This window comes from Vipera berus (assembly GCF_964194415.1).
Source record: "Vipera berus genome assembly, chromosome: 1".
Classification (NCBI taxonomy): Eukaryota; Metazoa; Chordata; class Lepidosauria; order Squamata; family Viperidae; genus Vipera; species Vipera berus.
In genome coordinates this window covers 4417396-4438889 of record NC_138202.1, presented here as the reverse complement: position 1 = coordinate 4438889, position 21494 = coordinate 4417396, and the positions used below count along the sequence as shown (strand labels likewise).

The following is a 21494-nucleotide window of genomic DNA, read 5'->3' as shown; positions in this document are numbered from 1 at the left end:
CAGCTGTAAGGCTTGTCGACTGCATTTCCCAGAATTCGCCAGCCTGCATCAAAGATGAGAACTGGTCGTTCAGGTATTTGAATCCCACCATGGGGGGGGGGGGGTTGGTCTCCAAACTTGGGCTAATTTGAATCTTTTGGTCTCCAACTGCCAGAATTCCCCATCTAGATCATGAGGACTCCAAACTTGGCAACTAGTGGACTCCAACTCCCAGAATTCCCCATGGAGGTTGGGGGGCCCTTCAAAGTTGGCAACTTTAAGGCTTCTCAACTGCAACTCCCAGAATTCGCCAGTCCCCAAGTCTTAAAGTTCCCAAGCATGGACACCCCTGCTCTACACAATGAAATGATGATTTTGGCCAAATCCAGGGTAACTTTCCCCAAATACCGGCTTGGGAATGGCAGAGCCCCCCCCCTAGACGAGCCCAACGCCAGACGGAGCATCCACGGCCTTCTCACAAGGCCCGGCCTGCGAAAGAAGCCGTTTCTTCAGAGGAGACACCATTGATCTCCGAATGGAGGCTGTCTGGGGCCTCTTCCCTTGAGGCAGAGATTGCCCCTGCTTCAGGCTGGGTTGCATAACAGACCCACAACTGGAGGACACGAGTCCTTTCTCCGCTGTGGTGACGGTGGAAATAGGTGATCCGTGGAAGACACTTTCTGGGGAAAAGACGTTGGGTTGGTTTCCACCCCCTAGTAACACTCCAAAAGGGGCACCTGCACATTTTTTCACCACAAATGCCAAGAGGACCAAGATGTGAAAAGGTTGTGTGCTCTGTGACAAAAGAGGGGCGAGAGAAATATTTCAAACATTTTTATTTCAATATTAACAAGAGAACAGAACACACAAATATAACAAACATATATAACAAATCCTATTTCTCAAACAACTATAACAAACGTATATAACAAATATAACATATATAACAAATCCTATTTCTCAAATAACTATAACAAACATAGATAACAAATATATATAACAAATCCTATTTCTCTAACAAATATAACAAATATAACAACGATAACAACAATAAGAAAAACAACCATGTATAACAAACGTAAGGAACAAAATGCAGTTGGGGAAGGACCAGGGGCGATATGGGGTTTACGGAAGGAAGAGGAGGGTCAACCAATTCTCCAAAGCACGTGAAGGCAGGACAAGAAGCAACGGATGGAAACTAGTCAAGGAGAGAAGCAACCTAGAACTAAGGAGAAACTTCCTGACAGTTAGAACAACTAACCAGTGGAACAACCTGACTCCAGAAGTTCTGAGTGCTCCAACACTGGAGGGTTTTAAGAAGAGACTGGACAGCCATTTGTCTGAAATGGTATAAGGTTTCCTGCCTGAGAACGAGGTTGAACTAGAACAGGGTTTTTCAACCTGTTCAGATTGATCCACTTTGGGATATGCCAATATTTGAGTCCCACCAGTCGCCTAGCGGGTGGCATGGCTTGTTTGACGCCACAGAGATGCGCCGGGTGAGCTGCGCTTTGCAGGATGAAGCAGGCAGACCTATGCTGGCAGGGCCATTGGCATCCGGAAGGCTTCGAAGGAGGTAGCTGAGTGGGGTGGGAGGGGTGGAGGAGTTTCCAGCAGGTGCTGCCCTGCCTCCTCTCCTCTCTCCCCATCCTCCTCCTTTTGTCTTCGGTGTAGCTGCAACTGACTCCTTTCTCCAGGTTGTACACAGCCTCGGGAAGTGCCAGTCAGCTGGAGCCTGGTGCGGATCCCGCGTGCTCGGCAGAGCCCCGGGAACACCTCAGCTCCAGCTGACTCTCCCACAGGCCTGTGCTCAATTGCCACCGCTTCAGCTCATCCCCACGCTACACTTTTACCTTTTTAAAAAAATACGGTTTTTTTACACTGCTTGTCAACCCATCGTAAGCGTACCACCTGCCAGGTGCCGAGGTACCACCAATGGTAGGCGTACCACAGGTTGAAAAGCCCTGGACTAGAAAACCTCCAAGGTCCCTTCCAACTCTATTATTATTATTATGGATCATCACCTGTCGGCCACCAGAGGACTCCACGGCCGACTCAGAGGAGGAAGGACAGGAGTGGGGGCCGGTCCCAGCGTCAGGGCCATCTGAAAGCTCTGATGGAGAAGAAGGAATGCATCTGTCGCAGCCAGGGACAGACGGGGAGCCTGGTCCATCTGCCAGCCCCAGAGGATAAGGCTGAGACCTCCATGCCTGGAGGCAAGTGATTCAGGAGCGGAGGATCACACGGGGCCAGTGATGATGTGCGGGCGCCACGGAGGCTGAGGAGAGGAGAAGGGCGAGAGGCTATGGGCCAGTCTTTGGGGCGGAAGAGCCACCGCTGTCAACAGAGTCCCACCCTCGGCTGTGGATAAAAGGCAGGGGAAGGAGAGAAATACGCGTGACAGACAACTATCCGTCTCTCTGCCAGTCAGCCAGTTTTAGTTGGAACTCCTGACTCTTCTTTAGGAAACTTGCCGGAGTTTCCTCGGATCCTGTGGCGCTGGGAGTCAGAGCGCTTTCTGAGCGGGACTGTGCATCTTTTATTGGAAGAGAGCCAACTTGCCTGAAGGATTTTGGTTGCAAGCGTAGTGAGAGACGGAGATTAACTCTGAATATTTTGGAGGCAGCTAAAGACTTTAACATCCGGCTGGGTGAAACTGCTGGCGTTCCTGAACAAAAAGCATGTTGGAGATTTATTGTTGCGTTCAGGAGCCGAGTCAGAACAGATGGGCAGATGTGGATGTTTGGTGGTGTTACAGATATCGTCGCAGGATGGAAGCTGTTCCCAGTAAGGCCGCCATTTGCAATTGACTAATGGCGAATTTGCCAGTGCCAATGGTGTCCAAGTGGTGCATCCAAGGAGCCTATGACTGCTGGTGCCACCCTTGCTTGCCTTTGCCACAGTCGTTCTATTGCTATTTGTAGGTCTTTGTATTTTGTGATCTTCTCCCGTTCTTTCTCGTCTATTCTGCCGTCTCCAGGCACTGCCACGTCCACTATCCAGACATTTTCGTCTTTCTTATCGACAATTGTTAAGTCCAGGATGCTATGTGGCAGGTGAAATATTAAAATTTGGGGTTCTTTTTAACTGACTACAGGGTTAATTTAATATTTTTAATTTGGTTCTTAATTTTTGTATTTTGGATTTTTAATTCCCTGTAAACCGCCCTGAGTCCTCAGGGAATAGGGCGGTATATAAATATAACTAAATAAATAAATAAATAAATAAAATATTTCTCTCTTGATATTAACCTCTCCCAGTCTCTCACCATCGACCTGCAACTGTGTCTTCCATTCTGCCATCGATCTTTGCACACATTTTCTGCTGTTTCTACTGACTCCTGTTATTTCTAGGCACTTGATTATCCACCTTTTCTTCCAGTGGTTCTGCAGCTGCTGGCCCTGGTTGTTCAGCCAACAGTCCTGTAGCCCAGAGGCCCCCAACCTTTGGGACACCAGGGACAAGATCCGTGGAGAGAGGTTTTTCCGCAGACCGGAGAGTGCGTGGTTTTCTCTGCTGCCTGCATCCCTCCGATGGGGCTTTGTTTGTTTGTGCGGACCGGTTGCTGGCAGGCCGCGGACTGGGTCTGTCCACGGACCGGGGGTTGGAGATCCCTGCTCTGGCCCATTTTTCACCAGATATCCAGGAACTCCAATATCTAGGGTGGACCTTGTTAACCTGGGCGACATCCGAGCTGGTGTGGCTTTGCGCAATTTACGTCTCTCCGTATTTTTTATGGGAGAGACACTTTTTCACTCCTCTGATGAGACCGGCCCAGTATAGTTGAGCCTCTGGCATAGCTCTCACCTTCCTCAGAGTACGCAATCCCCGCAACCACATCAAGGTATTATTATTATTATTATTATTATTATTATTATTATTATTATTATTATTATTATTATTATTATTATTATTATCATCATCATCATCATCATCATCATCATCATCATTTTACTACTACTACTATTATTATTATTTGAAACGAAAAATCAAGATTGTAGGTCAATATATCATTGTACTACTCCAAAAGAAGTTGGAACACAATGCTTTTCTTCCCCCCCCCTTTCTCCTCCACTTTTTCATCTTTTCTTCTAAATTATTTTTTTATTTTTTATTTTAATTCCATTTATATCCCGCCCTTCTCCGAAGACTCAGGGCGGCTTACGAGCTTAGCAGTAGCCTTCATTCTATGTATATGCCTGCTTATTAGGGCTTTCACACACACCCCAGCGGCATTATTACAAAGTCAGCTTAATTGCCCCCCAACAATCTGGGGGCAATGGGAGGTGTCAGACAGGAGCAGGAGGAGTCGCCCGTCTACGTAACAGTCAGAGAAAGAGACTGAGGAAGCAGCCGCCATATTAGATCTGTAGTTAAATCAACAGTGAGAAGTTTCTACTTTCAGACATGCAAGATTCTGTCAATAGAGTCCTTTTAGCTGAACCTCTGTCTTCTTTATCTTGTATTTGCCTTAAATGGGGAGCATGTAACTGGGGAGATGCAACTGACCCATAGATGGAAGAAAACGCTGGCTGGAAGATTTGACAGTGACCCATCAAATCTCCTAGGCCACCCATCAGTGGAGTCCGTGGATTCGCACGGTCTTTAACCCTTCTTCCAGCCTGGGGAGAGATGCCCCAGACGGCAACAGTCGGAGAAACCAGGTGCCACATTCACTGCTGTCCCAACAGGCCGTATTTGAAGGTCAGAAGAGTAGAACAGAGCAAATGCAACCATTATGTGTAATAATTACTAGTAGAATCGGATAGAGATGGACGGGACCTTAGAGGTCTTCTAGTCCAGCCCCCGGTCAAGCAGGAGGACCTATACCATCTCAGACAAGTGACTGTCCACCTTCTTCTTAAAAAACACCAGTGATAAAGCGCCCACAACTTCTGGTGGCAAGCTGTTCCACTCGTTAATTCTCCTCACTGTTGATAAGTTTCTCGTTATTTCCAGGTTGCTTCTCTCCTTGATCAATTTCCAACCATTGTTTCTTGTCCTGCCCTCTGCTGCTTTCGAGAATAACGTGACCCCCTCTTCTTTGGGGCAGCCCCTCAATGACTGGAACACTGCTATCATGTCTCCCCTGTTTCTTCTTGTCTTTAGAGTAGCCCAACCCAAGTCCTGCAGCCATTCTTAGTCTCCAAGGCCCTGATCATCTTAGTTGCTCTTCTCTGAACTTTTTCCAAACTCTCAACATCTTTTTTGTGATACGGTGACCAAAATTGGCTGCAGTATTCCAGGTGTGGTCTTACTATGGCTTCATAAAGTGGTGATAGTACTTCTCGTGAACTTGATTCTATGCCTCTGTTTATACAACCCAGGATTTTGTTAGCTTTTTTGGCAGCTGCTGCACACTGCTGGCTAATAGTAAAAGTTATCATCCACTGGGACTCCAAGGTCCCTCTCACAGTTACTGCTTTTAAGCCAGGTCTCACCCCATTTGCTACTAGATGTTTGCAAATCTGTGTTTTGATTATCTTTTCTAGGAACTTCCCAGGTATTGATGTTAAACTGATTGGTCTGTAGTTTCCTGGGTCCGTTTTTCCCCCCTTTCTTGAAGATGGGGACCACATCAGCCATTTTCCAATCCTCTGGTACTTCCCCAGTGCTTCGGGAGAAAGATATGGTGCAATGGTTCTTAAATAAGATCTGCCAGCTCCTTCAGAACTCTGGGATGTAATCTGTCGGGTCCCGGCGATTTATATTCGTCAAGGTCGGATGGGTGTTCTCTTACTGTTTTCTTGCTTATTTTAATGTTTGTTTCTAGTTTGTTTTTTTGCAGTGGTTTTTAAAGAATAGAATAGAATAGAGCTGGAAAGGGACCTTGGAGGTCTTCTAGTCCAGCCCCCTGCTCAATCAGGAGAACCTATATCGTCTCAGACAGGTGAATGTCCAGCCTCTTCTTTAAAATCTCCAGTGATGGAGCACCCACAATTTCTGGTGGCAAGCTGGTTAATTATCTTCACTGTCAGGAAAATTCTCCTTAGTTCCAAGTTGCTTCTCTCTTTGGTCAGTTTCCAACGGTTGTTTATCGTCATTCCATCTGGTGCTTTGGTGAACAACCTGGCCCCCTCTGCTTTGTGGCAGCCCCTCAGATGCTATCATGTCTCCCCTATTTCTTCTTTTCCTTAGACTTGTTATGTTATTGTTGTTGTTGTTAGCTGTGAAGTCGTGTCCAACCCATCGCGACCCCATGGACAACGTTCCTCCAGGCCTTCCTGTCTACCATCTTCTGGAGTCCCTTTAAGCTCACGCCTACTGCTTCAGTGACTCCATCCAGCCACTTCATTCTCTGTCGTCCCCTTCTTCTATTGCCCTCGATCTTTCCCAGCATTAGGCTCTTCTCCAGTGAGTCATTCCTTCTCATTAGGTGGCCAAAGTATCTGAGTTTCAACTTCAGGATCTGGCCTTCTAAAGAGCAGTCAGGATTGATCTCCTCTAGGACTGACCGGTTTGATCGCCTTGCAGTCCAAGGGACTCGCAGGAGTCTTCTCCAGCACCATAGTTCAAAGGCCTCAATTCTTTGGCGCTCAGCCTTTCTTACGGTCCAGCTTTCACTGCCATACATTGCAACTGGGAAGACCATAGCCTTGACTATACGCACTTTTGTTGACAGGGTGATGTCTCTGCTTTTTAGTGTGCTATCTAGATTTGCCATGGCTTTCCTCCCGAGGAGCAAGCGTCTTTTAATTTCTTGGCTACAGTCCCCATCTGCAGTGATCTTGGAGCCCAGGAAAATAAAATCTGTCACTACCTCCATTTCTTCCCCATCTATTTGCCAGGAATTGAGAGGGCCAGATGCCATGATCTTGGTTTTCTTAATGTTAAGTTTCAACCCAAGTTTTGCACTCTCCTTTATTGCTAGTTGTTTATAATTTCTCACTATCGTACTCAGGTGCTTTGCTGTGTCACTCGTCCCAATGTGGAGGAAGAGGAAAGGATCTGTGTTATTTTGGGTAGGTTCTCAGCCACATCTTTGATTTTTGCTCCAGGGAGACAACATACAAACCCTGGATTGTGTGTCTGGTCTGCAGACGGATCTTTCTGTTCCTTTGAGGGTAGAATCTCCTATTAACAAAACTCGCCTTCCTTTTGGGGGGGCTGCAGTCTGGGGCGCTTTTCTGTTTATCTCAGGTGTGTTTGTGGATGTGATATTATTAGGGACATTTGAAGTGAGTTTTTTAGGGATATTTGAACTTGTTTCTTTGCTAGGTGTCTGCATGTTTTCTTTGAAGGGCAGGTTGTGGGTCTGAGCGTTTCCATCTAAGGGGCGACATCGATTGCTCAGTTTTAATGGGTTGGATTGAGCAGAAGGGGATTGTTAGTTGTGCGCTGCTTCTTTCTTTCAGTGTTGTGTTTCCTTCTTTGTGTGGCACACCTCCATTTGTCTTCCTGCAGGGGTTTATCAATAGGGTCAGTTATTTGTTCATTGTTTGGTTGGGTTTTGGTAGAGCTTTTTTTCGTACGTTGGGGTTTGGCTGGGGTTGCCTCTAAGTTCCTTACTTTTCCTTGTAGTAGTTCAGATCTAATGCATGTGTAGTTTGTATGTTCTTTGGGCATAAGAACATACATGGAACATCTGCTGCATACCACAACAGTATGTCACCTGTTCCATGAGTTTGTTGTTTGCTCTGCACTGCCCCCGGCTGCCTCCTCTCCACCGCTGAAGCTGCCGGCATAATGCATTGCCCGGTTTGCCATACTAGTCTCTGCTTCGTTGGGCCGGGCTGGGTCGCTGGCCAGCCGGGCCTTTCAGGTCCTCCCACGTCCTCCCCTTTATGATCCTGCATGGCCACTCTGTTGGATGGGGTTGGGGCGCTCCGGTTCCTCTTCCACGGGCCTCCGGTCTCTTGGCTCATCCTCCCGGGTGCAGCTGGGCCTCCCTCAGCCTGGATGGTGTTTCGTGCAGAGCATCCCTTTGAACCGTTAATTCCTCTTGCAGAGGGAAGAGTCAGATGGCCAACCCTTAAAACGTGCGATCTTGGCGGTTCTTTGCTTCCCACAGTCTCCCTCCTGGTCTGCTATTCAGCTGCCAGCTCGCTGCTCTTTCTTTTTCCTTCCCAGCATTGATCTGCTTAGCTGAGCTCCTGAGCTGGCCCCCTCCTTCTCTGCTGCCGGCTGCCTCAGACTCCACCTGCAGCCATTCCTTCACTGCGCTCCGGCTTGCTGGCCTTTTCCTCCTGGCCCCAATTTCCCCTTTTCCTTTATCCTTTCTCTCTTCCCTATCTAGCTTTCTGCTTCTTTTTCCTCCCTTCCCCCTTCTTCTCTCCTAGTACCTTCCCACTGGGTTTGGTTACTTCTTTCCCCGTGGATCTGATTCTGCTTCCAACGCTGCCGCCATCTTGGCTAACCTCATTAACGGATGGCGTTAGAAACACAGGGACTTTTCTTGGGTCCGAGTGGAAGTCCTTTAAATCCACGCTATAGTAATGATAATAATAATGATAATAATGATAATAATGATAATAATGATAATAATGATAATGATAATAATAATAATAATAATAATAATAATAATAATAATAATAATAATAATAATAATAATAATAATAATAATAATGATAATGATAATAATAGAGGAAGGGACCTTGGAGGTCATCTAGTCCAACCCCCTGGTCAGGCAGGAAACCCTATCCCATTTCAGACAAGTGGCTGTCCAGTCTCCTGTTAAAGACCTCCAGTGTTGGAGCAGCCACAACCTCTGAAGGCAGGTAGTTCCACTGGTTAATAATTCTCACTGTCAGGAAATTCCTCCTCAGTTCCGGGTTGCTTCTCTCCTTGATCGGTTCCCGTCCGTTGCTTCTCCTCCGGCCTTCAGGCGCTTTGGGGGACGGTGGAGAAGGTGGTGGGGAGGAAGCTATATGTCCTCTAAAATGAGGTCTCCTGCATGGGGGAGAGGGGAAGTGAGACGAATGAAGGGAAGAAGGAAGGGAAGCCTATGCCTATCGACACAATGACCCGCCACAAGGATCTCCATCGATTACTTTATCAGTAAGAAACTTACCTTCGTTTATATGGTCATCCTCTTCCTCTTTCTCCAGGTTGAGGATCTGGGGATGAGGCAGCTGGAAGAGAGACACAGAAGAGAGAGCTCCAGCTTGCTGTGGCCAAAGGGTCTTGCAGAGTCAAACCCCCCCGCCTTCCCTTTGGCCCACCGAGACGAGGATTCGCACCTGGTCCAGGGATCCCCCGATCCACCACCCAGTGGATCGAAAGGGTCCCCTGCCCTTTTTCCCCAAGAGGGGGACTATATGAGGGGGGGGGTCCACAGTTTGGCCTTTCCAGGTTGCTACTTACCTTCTCCGTTCTGATGAAGAAGGGCTGCCCCCTCCTCCTCTTCTCCCTCCTCTTCTTCATGGGGCACCCTGGGAAAGGGAGAGGAAGGTGCTGAGCAAACTTTTAGGCCTCCCCCAGATGAAGACCCCCCCCCAAATCAGGGCCTCCTCTGCACCGCTCTTCCCCTCGAGACCCCACTCCATCTATCCGGAAGCTCCTTCCGGTTCACGGAGCTGGTGGATCCTCCTGGCCGGGGAGAGATTCTCACCCAGGCCTCGGGCAACTCCTGCTCTCTCTGCGGGGGCCATTTGGAAATCCAGCTCCCTTTGGGCGTCCATGAGAGACGCTCCCAGGTACCCCAGCAGGAGCTGCAGAGGGGGGGTGCTGAGTGGGCCCGGAGGAGCCCGACCCAAAGTCTCCACTTACTATATGGCTCTCTCTTCACCATTTTTATGGTGATAGTGAAGGTCACCTTTTGCCTTTTAGGCTTTGGGGTGACATTGCGGGCTGGAGGCATCGGGGAGACCTTTGCCGTCTTTTTGGGGAAGAAAAAGGGGAAGAAGAAGAAGAAGAAACGCCTAGAAGAGAGAGGGAAAAAAAGGAACGCAATGAAAGCCTCCTTCCCACCATCCCTCTGATTCCTTTTTCCTTTTTCCACCAGGCGACCGGACTTTCCGCTTTTCCCTTGGAGAGCTTTGGCCTCCCACCCCAGAACGGAGAGATTTCCACTCCCGCAGGCAGCGCTTCCCTTCCGTTCGTGGCTGCCCCCCCTCCTCTGCGGAGTGTCCCAATCCTCGGGGAAAGTGGCCAGAAAACGGGGAAGGTTCCCCAGAGCCCAGCAGCCCCACTTACAGCCCGGGAGCCATTTTGAGGCAGATGAGCGTCAGTTGAACTGTCCGGATGACATCACCAAGCCGGTGGAATCCTCCAGGAGAGGACAGGCCTCCTCTGGGGTCCCCCACAGATCCCCCTCCCCGCCTTTTCTGCACACCCCGAGGCCAGCCCAAAGTCTCTGGGAAGGGACCCACAAATCCCCAAATCTGCCCCTTTCCCATCTTTGGGCACAGAGGGCACGGCTCTTTGGCTGTAGACTGCCTCTTGATGTGGAAGCTCCACTAAGCTAGCTGAGGCAGCTCTTGGCCAGCCTCCATTTTGATTCCCTTTGTGTTGCCATTCTGCTTTGGGGTCCTTTTTTTCCTTTTTTTGTGTGGCAACGTCCCTCTGTCAAGGGTCAGCTGCCCGCGTTGTTTCTGCTGAGGGGCAGAGACCTTTTTCCCACTGCCAAATTATTGTTAGATAAGCAAAAGAGAGAGAGGTTCTCTCCTGGGGTGCTCAAACAGAATCATTTAATTTTAAATCTTGTATCCTGTATTCTTATTTTTATTGCCCTGTACACCGCCCTGAGTCCTTCGGGAGAAGGGTGGTATATAAATCAAATAAATAAATAAATAAATAAACTGAGAGGTAATTTCTCATAAGCAATCCAGAGAAGAAAGAAAAAAATCCAACCACGTGGAAGAGATTCCACCAAAACAAAATATTGCGCCCCTTAATGACGCTGCGCCCCAAATCACAGGATCCTCTTCTAGACCAGTTCCAGGGCTGAGGGACCCTCCTGCTCTTTCCAGAAAGCCAAAGAATCAGACTTTTCTTGTCAGCCAAGAGGCCTAGATCTCCCAAGGTAGACTGCCCCTTGGTAGGGAAGCTCTGTTAAGTCCCTCCCTTGAGGGAGACTCATGTTCATTAAAACCTTCCTTTTTGAACAAGCTGGCCTGGTCTGATGGGATGGGGTTGGGTTTTATTAATTTGTTTTTAACCTGTTTTAATATGTAATGTGTTTTAACTTATTTATGGGTATTTTGTTTAATCGTTTTTAATTTTTGTATTTTGTTTTTTAATATGTATTGCCCTGTTCACCGCCCTGAGTCCTTCGGGAGAAGGGCGGTAGAAAAATAAAATAAAATAAAATAAAATAAATAAATAAATAAATAAATAAATAAATAAACAAACAAACAAACAAACAAATAAATAAATAAATAAATAAATAAATAAATAAATAAATAAATAAATAAATAAATAAATAAATAAATAAATTACGGTGGTTTTCCTGACTGTTTCCTTTCGGTTCACCTCACGGCGGAGGTCCCACCATTCTCTCTCTTTCGATGAAGACCCCCCTCCTTTTTCCCCTGGCCACCAAAGTTCAAGCACGACAAAATACACGACATTTTTCTCTTTTCTTGTCGTCCGTAGAACAGGACTGCCTGAAATGAAGGGGAGGGAGAAACGTAACCAACTCCTCAGCGATTTCCGTGACAGGAAATCCAATATTCTGTGCAAGGAGCCCTTAAGGCGGCTTGAGGTTTCAATGGAACATCCCCCCACCCAAAAAACCTTCCTAGGACCCACTTTGCCTGAAATGGTACAGGGTTTCCTGCCTGAGCAGGGGGTTGGACTAGATGACCTCCAAGGTCCCTTCCAACTTTATATATATTATTATTATATTATTATATTACTTTCAAAGTTCCAGTGTCCCCCACCACCACCCTCTGTGGTCACGTGACCGCATTTTGGGCCTTGGCACCCGGACGATATTTTCAGCCATTTCTACCGCTTCACAGTCACGTGACCCCAATTTACGCTTTTGCACAATCTGGGATTTCCTTCCCATTTCTAGCAAAAAAAAAGCCCCATAGCAAAGAATGGGGTTGCCTAATTGCTGTGGTGTTCGCTTAACGACTACGGTGTTCGCTTAATAACTCCCCCAAGTGACCCACTTTATGACTGTCACAACTTACAGCTCTCTGGCCCAGGCTGAGAATTTTTTAATTTTTAATTTTAACTGGGTTTTATTTTTCTCAGGGTTTCATTTAATCTTTTTTAATTTGTTTTAACTTTTGCATTGGTTCTCTTTTAAATACCCTGTAAACCGCCCTGAGTCCTTCGGGAAAGGGCGGCATATAAATCTAAATAAATAAATAAATATAAATATAAATAAATAAATAAATAAAAGTGCAGGTTCGCCATGATTGCGAGGGATGTCCTCTGTACTGTTTATTTTATTTTATTTTTATGTTCAGTAAGCCTGCTGATGTGAGGAGTAACGTGTCAATAAAAATTAAAGGCCATGGAAAATTGTATCCATCATTATTCGAGAAAAATAGAATCCACCTGATCGATACAACTATTGAAAAAGAATGATAAAACATTAGATAAAACTTATCGAAAGAAAAGGAATATTTTCCAATAGACACCAGCTGATTCCTCCCTTTCTTTCCTTAAGTCTCACGTTGAAGAAGCTGTTTGCTGTTCAGCCATAAAAGAGAGAAAAAATAGTTGAAGGAATAAAACTAGAAAGATGGCAGGTCTGGTGCCTAACAATGTTATGTAGTATATAAATATTTTTTTTTTCCTTTTCTAAGCAAAGAAATTCTTCCTGAGCATCTTCTAAAAAGTCCCTCAAGTCTTCTTTGGACTAATGTATCCCAAAATTAAGTATTGTCAGTGATTTTTCAGCAAGAGTCCTTCAAGGCTGTAAGCACAGTGTCCCTTGTTTAGCAGGGGGGAAAAACAACACGTAATTGCAGCCGTTTCTGCCATGGCCCCAGCATGCCACAGCTTCTAGGAACCATGAATTTGGTGTGACCAGTTTACTGACTTTCAGTTTAATATACGATTGACAACCTTCCTTTTCCAAGGATTTTTGTTGCTGTGATAATGTGGCTAGGATATTATTGATCTCAAAGCCAATAAGCAGATCTCTTCAAAGTATACTGTCAGAATCCATTTATATCACATTTCATAATTGTATAGGTAGAACAACGTGCTATTTCTGGGGATTCTGCCATCTCTCCGAGGGTCTCATTGAGGTGGGCATTACTAACATGGCGCCAATTTTTACAAGGAAATAAAATACCTTTCCAGGTCTGGACAGACCACAAAAATTGGGAAGCACTAAAAACGCCCAGGAAGCTCACTCCTAAGCAAGCCCGCTGGTCCCAACATTTTCACCGATTCAATTTCACTCTCAAACACTTACCGGGGGGAAAGAACTTCCTTGCAGATGCATTATCCCGCATGCCCCAATATAACAGCACAAGAGTTACTGACTTTAAACCACTTGTACCGGAACAACAACTGGCAGCACCAGTCACCACCAGGGCACAAGAAAAAATGAAGCCGAAGGTAGATAGCCAAACTGGAATAGAATTCAGGAAATCTTTGGAAAGTGATGAATGGTTCCAGAAAAATAGACATGTGTGCACAATTAAAGATGGACTGCCGTGGGTGGGGGAGAAGCTATATATACCTGCCACACAGAGAATCAATTTCATGCAACTGTGCCATGATACAAAATCAGCAGGACACTTTGGCTTTGTAAAAACCTTACACTTAACTAAAAGGCAATTTTGGTGGCCATCTATGAAAAAGGACATAGAAAGCTATGTGGGTATCTGTCAAATTTGCGCGATGGCCAAAAGACTGCAAGGGAAACCGCCAGGTCTGTTACAACCGGTGGCAAACCCCTCAGCCCCATGGAAAGACATAGCCATGGATTTTATCGTAGAACTGCCAGAAAGTAATGGAAACACCGTAGTCTGGACTGTCACAGATCTGTTCTCTAAGCAAGTACATTTCATACCTTGCCAAAAAATCCCGACTGCAAAAGCATTAGCAAAACTTTTTGTACAGCATATTTACAGATTGCACGGGGTACCACAACGCATCATATCTGACAGAGGGGTGCAATTTACGTCTGCATTTTGGAAAGAATTTTTATCCCTCTTAGGAACCACCCAAGGACTGTCATCTAGTCACCATCCTCAGACAGACGGAGCTTCTGAAAGACTTAATAATATACTTGAACAATATCTGAGATGCTATATTAATTTTCAGCAGTCCGACTGGACGGACCTACTGCCTTTTGCAGAAGTAGCATATAATAATGCAGTCCACTCAAGCACAGGTTACACTCCTTTTCAAGTAGCTACAGGCCAGAGTTTCAACCCAATACCAGAACTAACCCCAAAAGAACCGGTTATCCCTGATCTGAAGGAATGGATTGCTCAATTACAAAATACATGGCCAATCGTTAGGAAAGCGTTGGAAGATGCCAGAAAAGCATACAAGACACAGGCAGACAAAAAAAGAACCGATCCCACACCATTTAGGGTAGGAGAGATGGTATATTTATCCACAAAATACCTGAAATCACTCCAACCCTGTAAAAAACTAGGACCAAAATATATTGGACCCTTTCCAATTAAAAGAATCATAAACCCAGTAACAGTTGAATTAGAACTACCCAAAAATCTTAGACGAATACACCCAACCTTCCACTGCAGTCTATTAAAGAGAGAACAACAATCACCACTACGAGCAAAAATCCCACCACCACCACCCCCCCATCATGGTGGAAGGAGAACAACATTTTGAAGTGAAAGAAATCTTAGATTCCAGAAAACACCATGGAACGATACAATATTTAGTGGCATGGAAACACCTCCCCTCCTCAGAAAATGAGTGGGTTAACAAACTCCATGTTAAAGCACCTAAGTTGCTTAAGAGGTTTCATACAGAATATCCAAACAAACCAGGCTAACATTTATATGTTTTCTTTCCCCACAGATGGACTCATCTTTTTTCTGAAAGGAGAGCCGAATGTCAGAATCCATTTATATCACATTTCATAATTGTATAGGTAGAACAACGTGCTATTTCTAGGGATTCTGCCATCTCTCCGAGGGGGGGGGGGGGAGAGGATGGTTACTAAAGCGATTTTCAAACAACAGGAGATGTTTTAACTGGGGGAGGGAGGGGGACAGACAGGTCTGGATTGTATCTTCATTTACAACTGAAAAGGAAAGCAATAACCATAAAACCAAGGAGAGTTCCCTTTCCCATGGAAGGACTTGACACCTAGCAACTGATGAGAGCCTGACCAAATGGATGAGGGGAGGGGCTGAAATGGGAATGTTTTATATAGGATTGAAATGTAACTTTGTTAGATTCCATCTTGTATTCCCACAATCGATTCCATCCTAGTAAACATTTTCCTTTTTGGACTAAACTTGCATCCAAGAGTTCTTATTTCCTAAGATGTGGATTGAGGTGGGTCCTGACATATACATAAGGTAAAGGTAAAGGTTCCCCCGCACGTGCGTGCTAGTCGTTTCCGACTCTAGGGGCCGGTGCTCATCTCCGTTTCAAAGCCGAAGAGCCAGCGTTTGTCCGAGGATGTCTCCGTGGTCATGTGGCCGGCATGACTAGATGCCAAAGGCGCACGGAACGCTGTTACCTTCCCACCGTAGTGGTCCCTATTTTTCTACTTGCATTTTTACGTGCTTTCGAACTGCTAGGTTGGCAGAAGCTGGGACGAGTAACAGGCGCTCGCTCTGCTACGCGGCACTCGGGATTCGACCCGCCAAACTGCCGACCTTCTGATCGACAAGCTCAGCGTCTTAACCCACTGAGCCACCGCGTCCCTTTTAAAGTATACATACTGACAGCAAAAAATACAGGAATCAAAAGCTTAGAGGAGCGGTCACGGTACAACACATTTGAAAGGGACCTTGGAGGTCATCTAGCCCAACCCCTTGCTCAAGCAGGAGATCCTCTACCGAGCCAGACAAACGGCTCTCCAATCTCTTCTTACAAACCTCCAGAGATGGAGCATCCATAAGCACTGGGGGCAAGGCCTTCTACTGGTGGATTGTTCTCACTGAGAGACGAGAGATTTCTTCTTGCTTCTAGTTTGGTTCTCTTCTCTTTTTAATCAGTTTACATCCGTTACTCCTTGTCCTGCCCTCAGATGCTTTGGAGAACAGGTTGACAACCCCCCCCCTCTTCTTTGTGACGGCCCCTCAAATATTGAAAGGCTGCTATCACGTCACCCCTAGTTCTTCTCTTTGTTAAACTAGACACATCCGGTTCATGCAACCGTTCGTTTTATCCTCCAGTCTAAGCTAAGCCAAAAAGGAAATGTCTCCGGATTTTAGAATATTAAAACTCACGGAGTTGGAAGGGACCTTAGAGGTCTTCTAGTCCAGCCCCACTGCTCAGGCAGGAAACCCTACACCATTTCAAACAAATGGTCTCTTCTTAAAAGCTTCCAATGTTGGAGCATTCAGAGCTTCTGGAGACAGGTTGTTCCACTGGTTAATTGTTCTGACTGTCAGGAAATTCCTCCTTAATTCCAGGTTGCTTCTCTCCTTGATTAGTTTCCATCCCTTGCTTCTTGTCTTGCCTTCAGCTGCTTTGGAGAACAGCTTGACTGCCTCTTCTTTGGGGCAGACCCTCAAATATTGGCACATGGCTATCATGTCCCCCCCTGGTCCTTCTCTTCATTAGACATTCCCAGTTCCAGCAACCGTTCCCTCTATGTTTTAGCCTCCAGTCCCCCGATCATCTTTGTTGCTCTTCTCTGCACTCTTTCTGGAGCCTCAACATCTTTTTCACATGGTGGTGACCAAAACTGGATGCAGATATATTTTGCCATCCAACTAAGTTCAAAATCTTGGTGAGCCTTGGTGGAGCAGTGGGCTAATGCCTCCTAAAGTAACACCAGCTGCCTGCAATTAGTGCAGGTTTGAGTCCTACCAGGCTCAAGGTCGACTCAGCCTTCCATCCTTCCCAGGTAGGTAAAATGAGGACCCAGATTGTTGGGGGCAATTAAGCTGACTTTGTAATAATGCCGCTTGGTGTGTGTGTGAAAGCCCTAATAAGCAGGCATATACATAGAATGAAGGCTACTGCTAAGCTTGTAAGCCGCCCTGAGTCTTCGGAGAAGGGCGGGATATAAATGTAATAAAAAATAAAATAAAATAAAAAAATAAAATCTATTAGACAAAAGTCTGGATCAAAAAGCACCTTTTCATGAAAATAAAATTCAAGAATGGATGACAGTTCAGAGGTGTTTTTTTTGCCAAACCTTCGCAGTTAATCCTCAACTTACAACAGTGACCGTCCAAAGTTGCAACAGCACTGAAAGAAGCCAGTTATGACCGTTTTTCACACTTATGACCGTTTCAGCCTCCCCACGGGCACATGATTTACATTTGGATGCTTGACATCTGGCTCACATTTATGGTGGTTGCCGTGTCCTGGGGCCGGGGTGTCACATGATCAAAATTCATGTGATTGGCAACTGGTTCATATTTACGACGGGGCGCAGTGTCCCGGGGGGGCACATGATTCCCCTTTTGCGATCTTCTGACAAGCAAAGTCAATGGGAGGAAACCAGATTCGCTTAACAACCATGTTACTCATTTAGCAACTGCAGGGATTCTCTTAGCAAAGATGGTAAAATGGGGGGGGGGGAAACTCACTGAACAAATTTCTCACTTAGGAACCTCACTGTTGGGCTCAACTCTGGCCTTAAGCCAGGGACTACCTATCTTAGGCCTGCTGAAACTTGCATGTAGAAGCCACCTCTGTGAAATAAATATCAAATTATAACCATTTTGGCATGAGCATTAATGAACAGTTCTAGAGGTTGCAGGAGTCAGTGTGGCGTTTGCACAAATAAAGATGGACCCACAATTCACATATTCCCCCCCCCCACACACACACACACAATTAGTAATAACTGCAGTTGTCTTTGAATCTCGTGCCGGGAGAAGAAGCAGGGTGGAGAAGAAGGTCTTTCTTGGAAGGAGCAAGATAGGCAGAGAAGCTAGATAGAAATCAAGCAAGAAATTTATCTTCATGGGACACGAAAACGGTTGCAACCACAGAAAGCCGGTGAGTTTTTATCTTCATGGGACACGAAAACGGTTGCAACCACAGAAAGCCGGTGAGTTTTCCAGAAATAGGAGATACCAATCAGAGGAGCAGCTATTTTGCTTTATAGAATATTATCTTACTGAAATGGACAAAAAAAACCCACCCCATTGCTTTCCAAAGATCTCTAGAGATACGTTATTTCCTTATAAATGTCAATTACAGGCAGCGGGAATTGGCAGATTTATATTAGCTTACATTAGCAGTTTTTGCTCAACAATTGCCTCTTGGTCTTCGGTTAAAAAAAACCTGCTTGAGGTGAGGTTCCTTACTTTAAAGCAGGGGGTCTTCAAACGCGGCCCTTTGATGACTTGTGGACTTCAACTCCCAGAATTCCTCAGCCAAGCACGCCAGGCTGAGGAATTCTGGAAGTTGAAGTCCACAAGTCATGAAAGGGCCGCGTTTGAAGACCCCCTGCTTTCAACTTCACGTCCTCGTTTGATCTGTGCATTTAATTAACAGCAATTGATTAATTTTTATCTTTTTTTTTTTTTAGCACTGTAAATCAGGGGTTGGAACCTGTAGACAACCAGATGTAACTGGGTTGTAACTCCTAGCAAGCTACTGCGTTGAACCTGCTGCCTGAAGTTCTTCAATTCTCTTCTCTTCCTTCTCCTAGAGAAAGGCAATGCTGTCCGTCTCGGTGACGGCTCTGATCTGGCTGGTCTTCGTGAGGGCCTTGTCCACAGCTTCGGATCCCAGCCTGGAAGGGACATGGAGAGATTGGAAGGCCACTCACGGTAAAGAATACGCCCTGGTGAGTTTGCTCCACTCGAACACAAATCAATCGATCCGAATAGAGCTGGAAGGGACACTGGAGGTCTTCTAGTCCAGCCCCCTGCTCAGGCAGGAGACCTTATACCATTTCAGACAAATTGGCCGTCCAGTCTCTTCTTAAAGACCTCCAGTGACGGAGCGCTCACAACTTCTGGTGGCAAGTCGTTCCATTGCTTAATTGTTCTAACCGTCAGGAAGTTTCTCCTTCATTCTGGTGCTTCAGATGAGATGTTTATGTTTTAATTCAATAATTCTAACCTGTTCAAGTGTTCCATTTCTACACCTTGATTTCAGCTGAAAACAGCCACGTTTAGGAAGCGACTTTCTCTTATCTGTCTTCAGACAATTTTTTCTCAGGAAAAATACTAAAATGCACACCAAATGAAAGATGGGAGGGATTTGTCTGGCCGATTGCTGGGCGACTGAGTTCTAGTCTGAGAAACCTTTTGTGCAAGAGGAAGGAGGTCACTTCTGGATCTGGCAGGTGCCACTTCTTTCGGCAGAGGGGACTAAGGGATCTTGCCGGTTTTTGGCTTCCCAGCAGGAGGAGGAATCCTTCCGCAGAGCCGTGTGGGAGGACAATCTGAGGATGATTGACGAGCATAACAAGCAGGCTGACCTGGGGAGACACACCTACTGGCTTGGCATGAACCACTTTGGCGATTCGGTAAGCCTGGAAATTATCTGTCTGTCTCTCTCTCTGTCTACCTACCTACCTACTTTCCTGTCTGTCTGTCTGTCTGTCTGTCTGTCTGTCTGTCTGTCTGTCTGTCTGTCTATCTATCTATCTATCTATCTATCTATCTATCTATCTATCTATCTATCTATCATCTATCTATCTATCTATCTATCTATCTATCTATCTATCCATCCATCCATCCATCTACCTATCTATCTATCTATCCATCTATCAATCTACCTACCTACCTACCTACTTATCTATATACCTTCTGACTTACCTACCTACCTATCTACCTTCCTACCTAGTTATCTATCTATCTATCTATCTATCTATCTATCTATCTATCTATCTATCTATCTATCTATCTATCTATCTATCTATCTATCTATCTATCTATCTATCTATCTATCTATCTATCTATCTATCCACCTACCTACCTACCTATCTACCTACTTATCTATATACCTTCTGTCTAGTTTAAGGAAGAGAAGGACCAGGGGGGACAGGATAGCAGTCTTCCAGTATCTCAGGGGCTGCCCCAAAGAAGAGGGGGTCAAGCTATTCTCCAAAGCGCCCGAAGGCAGGACAAGAAGCAACAGATGGAAACTAACCAAGGAGAGAAGCAACCTAGAACTAAGGAGAAACTTCCTGACAGTGAGAACAATTAACCAGTGGAACAACAGAAGTGGTGAATGCTCCAATCCTGGAAGTTTTTAAGAAGAGACTGGACAGCCATTTGTCTGAAGTGGTATAGGGTTTCCTACCTGAGCAAGGGGTTGGACTAGATGACCTCCAAGGTCCCTTCCAACTCTATTCTATTCCATTCTATTCTATTCTATTCTATTCTATTCTATTCTATTCTATTCTATTCTATTCTATTCTATTCTATTCTATTCTATTCTATTCTATTCTATTCTATTCTATTCTATTCTATTCTATTCTATTCTATTCTATTCTATTCTATTCCTTTCCTTTCCTTTCCTTTCCATTCCATTCCATTCCATTCCATCCCATCCCTTTCCTTTCCTTTCCTTTCCTTTCCTTTCCTTTCCTTTCCTTTCCTTTCCTTTCCTTTCCTTTCCTTTCCTTTCCTTTCCTTTCCTTTCCTTTCCTTTCCTTTCCATTCCATTCCATGGACTACAACTCCCAGAATTCCACAGCCAGCATGATTCCCTATTCCAGCAGTCCTCAACCTTTCTAGCCCCATGAACCAGCAGCAGAAGCAGCAAGGTGGGGAATGGTTTCGCACGTGCAACCTAGTTCCCGCGCATGCGCACATAAATTTTTCATGTGCTCACCTGCCGCTTGCGTGGCCCGGTTCCCAACAGGCCCTGCCCTACATGGTTTTGAAATGAATCTCTTGCATGCTTCCCTCCGCAGTTGGTCTCGCCATTGGGGGGACAATGGATACATGCTCTTGGAACAAGGATCCAATCAATGCGGCATCAGCAACAGCGCTTCCTACCCCATTGCGTAACCAGCCAAGTGGACCATTTGAGAAGCAGGACCAAAAAAAAAGCTAACTGCGGCACCGAGAGCTTCTGGAGAGCCAGAAATACATACAGTCTATCCATATATGCTAAAACCAATAAATCCTTTTATGCAATGCTATCTAGCCTGGCACTTGAATTGCTTTACGATGTGTTGTGAGTTGAATGGGCACCACGGTAGTATAAATGCCGGCACGTTTCCTGAGGGAATTCAGAATGTTGAAGGCTTCTAGGCTGTTAAAAAGCATGTAAGCGTTTAAAGGTATAACATTCTGTTGAAAGAAAAATCTTCATCAGGGTCCAGTCCAAGCCGGGAATAAACAAAATGGAGACTGCTTTAAGAAAGAAGTTTTTTGTCTATTGAGCTGCCAGTGATCGCAGCAAGTCTCTGGGTTGGCTGACCACACGGTGCTTCCTTCTGACAAGTAAAGTCAGTGGGGAAGCCAGATTCACTTAACAACCGTGTTACTAAGTTAACACCTGCAGTGATTCACTGAGAGCTC

General features: G+C 45.6%; 1 protein-coding gene across 1 annotated transcript; it reads left to right on the top strand.

Moving 5' to 3' along the window:
- Positions 1-18206: 18206 nt before the first annotated feature.
- Positions 18207-21151, top strand: LOC308660521 (cathepsin S-like; the record flags this gene model as incomplete). The annotated part of the gene is made up of 4 exons (XM_081314915.1): positions 18207-18300; positions 18662-18799; positions 19361-19486; positions 20882-21151. Exons 2-4 carry the CDS (start codon positions 18671-18673, stop codon positions 21149-21151), a joined length of 525 nt encoding a protein of 174 aa, XP_081171041.1. The 5' UTR covers positions 18207-18300; positions 18662-18670.
- Positions 21152-21494: the final 343 nt, after the last annotated feature.